The following is a 5,366-nucleotide window of genomic DNA, read 5'->3' on the forward strand; positions in this document are numbered from 1 at the left end:
ATAGTTGGTAGTCTAGTTTTTATTATGTTTGAGTCTTGTATGATTGTTTGTATTTTTTTATGTGACTATTTGTAAATTCTGATAGTCTATCTTAACACATCTTGTGTCGAACAGACTTTTTTTGTTAATATATATCATGGCTTGTTCAAAAAAATATTATTTTTTTCAATTTTTTTTTTCAAAATAGAGAATATTCATTAAAATTGAATAGGGATTACTTTTGAAATAATTTATGATTTTATTTGATCGCTTTATTTCCAAACGGAAATGGATTCTCTCAAGTGTAATTTACACTTGAGAGAATAAAGTGTGGTTTGTTACCATTGATCAAAAAAGAGAAACATATAAAAATTTAGATTTAGAGAAAATAAATTTAGATAGTCTCAAGTGTAAATCATACTTAAGAGAATCCATTCCCTTTCCAAACAAAGAATTTTTGATTTTTACTATTATTTTGTTTGTTTTCCCGGCAACAGCCAACAACAACAAGACAAAGACCAATACCACTCAAAAACCCTAATTTTCCCGTTTCAACCATTCACCAAAATCAAGGTTTTTCTTTTCTCTCTATCTCACTCCAATCTTTCTCATCAACTACCATTATCAATCAAATTGATTCATAGTACTTCAAATTTCAATTTTTTCTTGTTTGCTTTTCCGTTAATTTAGGGTTAGTCCTTCAACTTCAATGGCGGAGGACCGTAAAGATGGGAGTGATTACAGTTCAGAGGATGAAGGAACTGAAGATTACAGACGCGGTGGATATCATGCGGTTCAAATTGGTGACACTTTCAAACATGGGTGTTATGTGATTCAAAGTAAACTTGGTTGGGGTCATTTTTCCACTGTTTGGCTTGCTTGGGATACTCAGAAATTGGTTTGTGCCCTTGTGATTATCTTTGTTTCTTTGTGTTAAAAATCTATGCTTTTGAGTTTTTTTGATTGATAATTAAGTTTTGTGTTTTTGGGTTATGAAGGGGTGTTACTGTGTATGTGAATGTGATAGAGAAGAATTTTGACTATAATGTATGGTTTGTTTTCTGCTTTCTATGTATTTTGAAGCTTTTTTCAATACTGGAAAATGATTGATTGATTTTTAACTGAAATATATCATTCTCAAATCTCAACTAATATGAGGATTAAGAGATTTTGCCACTTGATCTTTTGTATTATTTTATTCTAGTTCTAGCTATTATCATAGGGTCAGTCTATCACAAATGGTTGGTGCTAGCGGGGCTAGCGCCCCGGCACCCCTAATGCCCTCCGCTAGCTTAGCTCCTGGGCCGCCCCCAGCCTCTTCCTGATGCATACGAGCCATACTCAACAGTTGTAAACCCTACAACAATACTGAGTTTGATTCCTATTAAAAAAAGGGAAAGGCTAACGAGTAAAATAATATTCTAGTTATTGTTGTCTCTATCACTCAGTGTGTGTGTGTGTGTTGTATGTTCACTTTAGTAAAAAAATTGATTTTGTACGTAGTTATAGGTATTTTTGTTGATTTGATTCTCTTTCTTATTTGTTAAGTAGTTGGTCATATCTATTGTGTCATTGGAGTTCTTTTCATTAGATGACAATTCACTATGTGATTATGTTTGTCGAAAGCCTAGATAACACACATGGTATGATATTTCATTTAAAACGCTATTAACGAATTAGGGAATGGTTTGTTTGTAGCGATATGTTGCTTTAAAAATTCAAAAGAGTGCTCAGCACTACACGGAAGCGGCAATGGATGAAATCAAGATTCTTAAACAAATTGCTGAAGGGGATCTAGAGGACAAGAAATGTGTTGTGAAGCTTTTGGACCACTTTAAACATTCAGGGCCTAATGGCCAGCACGTTTGTATGGTTTTTGAATTCCTTGGTGATAATCTTCTCACACTTATCAAGTATAGTGATTATCGTGGGGTTCCCCTTTCCATGGTCAAAGAAATTTGTTACCATGTTTTGGTTGGTTTGGATTATTTGCATCGCCAGCTTTCTATAATACACACTGATTTGAAGCCGGAAAATGTCTTGCTTATCTCTCCAATTGATCCATCCAAGGATCCTATAAAATCAGGAGTCCCACTTGTACTTCCAAACACCAAGAGCAAGACTGTATCCAAGAATGGGACCGCAAAAGATGATAAGAGTTCAAATGGAGATCTAACGAAGAACCAGAAAAAGAAAATGCGGAAAAAAAAGGCCAAAAAAGCAGCTCAGAAGGAAGGTTCTGAGGTAGCAGAGGAGGATTCTGAAGCACCTGAGCAAGATAATTGTAGTAATGATGTGAAACCAAATGCCGAAAATGGTGAAAGTAAATCTGATAGTCCCACAAGTAAAGATGAATCAGCAAAGACTAATGAAATTAAAGATGTTCCACAAGGAAGTAACGTCTCTAGAAGAGGTAGCCGCTCTACCAGAAAAAAGTTGCTCGAAGCTGTTGATCTTAAGTGCAAACTGGTGGATTTTGGCAATGCTTGTTGGACGTATAAACAATTTACAAATGATATTCAGACTAGGCAGTATAGATGTCCTGAGGTTCTTCTTGGTTCTAAATACTCAACACCAGCTGATATGTGGTCCTTTGCTTGCATTTGCTTTGAGCTTGCCACTGGCGATGTTCTTTTTGATCCTCACAGTGGTGATAACTATGACAGGGATGAGGTAACCTGTTTTGAACTTCAAAATAATTCGTTGGCTTTACTTCTATACTTTTTTATTTGTATATATCTTCTGTCTTGGGAATTTAAAATGCATGTGAAAAATAAGAAACATTAGACGGAATATTATTCTGATAAAATGCTGCTTATACTTTTGTGCTTCAAACATAGGTTGATGGTGGTAAAACTAACAACTTTTGTGATCACAATAGTTTGTGTGAAAAATGTTTTCTATTTCATCTAAGGATTTTTTAAGTTATGCTCAGTTTTGTTTTCTGAAAGTTGAGATACAAGGATAGCTTTGGATGTGTAATCATATAGATCACTCGGAAGACTTTTCTCCAAAGAAATAAGTTCACATCAATACTCTAGAATTATGAAATTATTAGTCACCCTAAAGTATGGTTTTTGGTCTAAAAGATGTTGCACTTGCACTATTTTCCATTTTTTACTTGTTTATTTTGTTGGTGCTCTTAGAATTGAAGCTTCACTAGTTCATACATTTTCTATGTACAGTTCAATGAAGAACCTTTTTGGGTAAACAACTTAATCAAGCGCTTATAGCATATGCGCTTATATAAGAGCTTATGTATAATCTATTTCTATAATAAAAGACAAAATAAAGTCATTGTTTTCATAGAAGCTATAAACTGTTTCCATAAGATATCCTAGAGCTTATGGACATGTTATAAGTTGCTTCCATAAGCTATTTTAAACAGTCTCACAAGTGCTTATGCTAGTAGATAAGCACAAATAAGTCGATCCAAACAGACCGTAAGTCTTAAAATTGTTGTGCCCCAAGTCCTTATTTCCTCGGAAACTCAGAAATATTGCACACTGATAAAAAAAAATTGGCGACATTCCTTTTGTTTTTATACCCACTGAAAATGCCATCTTTTTGTATTCTTTTGGAAAAAATGTACTAAAATCTGAAATACTGCTGTGGTTATTTACTTGTTTTGATGAGGTTTTTATATTTACTTTTCAGGATCATCTAGCATTGATGATGGAGCTTCTTGGAATGATGCCTCGCAAGGTAAGCAGTAAAATGTCAAAGTTGTTATAATATCAACTTGTTTCTTGACACGCGCAAGGAGAAAAATATTCAACGCATCATAGATGCTTCATTGTCCAACATGTTATTCAGTTGCTCCATTATTTATAGACATTATCCTCATGATCCTATAGCATCTACTCTTTCTCTGTCTATGCTTTTTTCTGACTTTTGAATTTATTAGTATCAACATTTTATTTGTTATCATCCTCAAAACTTGAAAATCATTTTATTCAGATTGCACTTGGCGGCCGTTATTCCCGGGACTTTTTCAATAGATATGGTGATTTGAGACACATCCGCCGGTTACGATTCTGGCCTATTACAAAGGTGCTGATGGAGAAGTATGATTTCAGCGAGCAAGATGCAAGTGACATGTCTGACTTCCTTGTTCCATTACTTGACTTTGTTCCTGAAAAAAGGCCAACGGCCGCTCAGTGCCTTACTCATCCATGGATGAGTGCAGGTCCTCGGACTCTTGAGCCCTCACTGACTAACGTGCAACCTGATGCTATCAACGGAGAAAAGTCTATAAAGGTGAAGGAAAAAACCGAGCAGGAGGCCGTGGAAGTTAGTATGGGAAATATGGCCATTGATGGAACTCCAAAACCACTCAAAGATTTCCAATCTTCAAAACCATCGGAATAGACGCAAACTGGCTTGTGTCGGTGGTTTATGCAACCTTTTACTTTATATGGTAATTGGTAAGTCTTGATGGTCCTTGTAGCATGATATTCTATTTAAATGTTCCAAAGCATTATGTGCAAATGGGTCATACTTAGAGGTTATGATTTGAGAGACCGTTCACATGGTAGGGCAAAGGAAGCTGGATGCTTATTACAATGGAGTTATGCCACTTCTTTCACCTCTTACAAAACAGTGTCAAGAAGTAGTTCATGAATCATAGAGAGTGCACTAGTTCATGAATCATAATCACGAGATATTTTATTTTTTTGGAGAGTTTGTTTGATATTTATCCCTAGATTAGATGCTCATCTTACAAAATGTTATATTTTAGGAGTTTGAACTGTACATTTTGAATGAGTTTTTTTTTTTTGTATCTATATCAGATTTTGTTGCAGTAGACCATCTTTTGTTTCTTAATTTTTGTTATATTTTTAGCAATTCACTTTTGAGTTTTTAACCTTAAACTTAGCTTAGGATTCGTTATACACATAATTTTTCTTAATCATATTCATAGGTTTGTTTCTAAGCTCCTTTTCTTGAAAAGGTGTTTCGAAGCTCCTTAAAAAAAGGGTTTGTTTCTAAGCGTTAACGGAGATGAATGCAGGTTTCAGTACGAGATAACTATTTATCTTGAATGCCTCACTGAAGAGATGGCTATGTTTTAGTGTTGACCTGAAGTGTGTAGGCTTAGGCTATACTTTTTTTTTTCCCGAAGAGATGTGTAGGCTATACTTGGCTGTGCAAGTGAAATTTTGAATGAAATTGAGTGAAGTTTATTACATCTAAACATAATAATTGTTCTTTTGTTAATCTATTTAAAAAATATTAAATGATAAATTCATTTTTAAAAATAATGATTGTTGTATTATATAACAATTTCGTAAGTAGTAGTATATGTTTTTTCAACTTATTGAATCTCAATTTAGCTACTAATCAAAAGCTAGAGTTCTTAGGTAGAAAGTGGGTAAGACATTGTC

The 5,366-nt window shown here is 34.3% G+C and overlaps 1 protein-coding gene across 1 annotated transcript; it reads left to right on the plus strand.

The window, feature by feature from the left end:
- The first annotated feature begins 427 nt into the window (after positions 1-427).
- On the plus strand, positions 428-4,806 carry LOC123898607 (serine/threonine-protein kinase SRPK-like). The gene is made up of 5 exons (XM_045949603.1): positions 428-552; positions 670-877; positions 1,678-2,652; positions 3,637-3,684; positions 3,940-4,806. The coding sequence occupies exons 2-5, from the start codon at positions 689-691 to the stop codon at positions 4,348-4,350; spliced, it is 1,623 nt and encodes a 540-aa protein (XP_045805559.1). The 5' UTR covers positions 428-552; positions 670-688; the 3' UTR covers positions 4,351-4,806.
- The last annotated feature ends 560 nt before the right edge of the window (positions 4,807-5,366 follow it).

The sequence above is a fragment of the Trifolium pratense genome, linkage group LG7, assembly GCF_020283565.1.
Source record: "Trifolium pratense cultivar HEN17-A07 linkage group LG7, ARS_RC_1.1, whole genome shotgun sequence".
Taxonomy (NCBI): domain Eukaryota; kingdom Viridiplantae; phylum Streptophyta; class Magnoliopsida; order Fabales; family Fabaceae; genus Trifolium; species Trifolium pratense.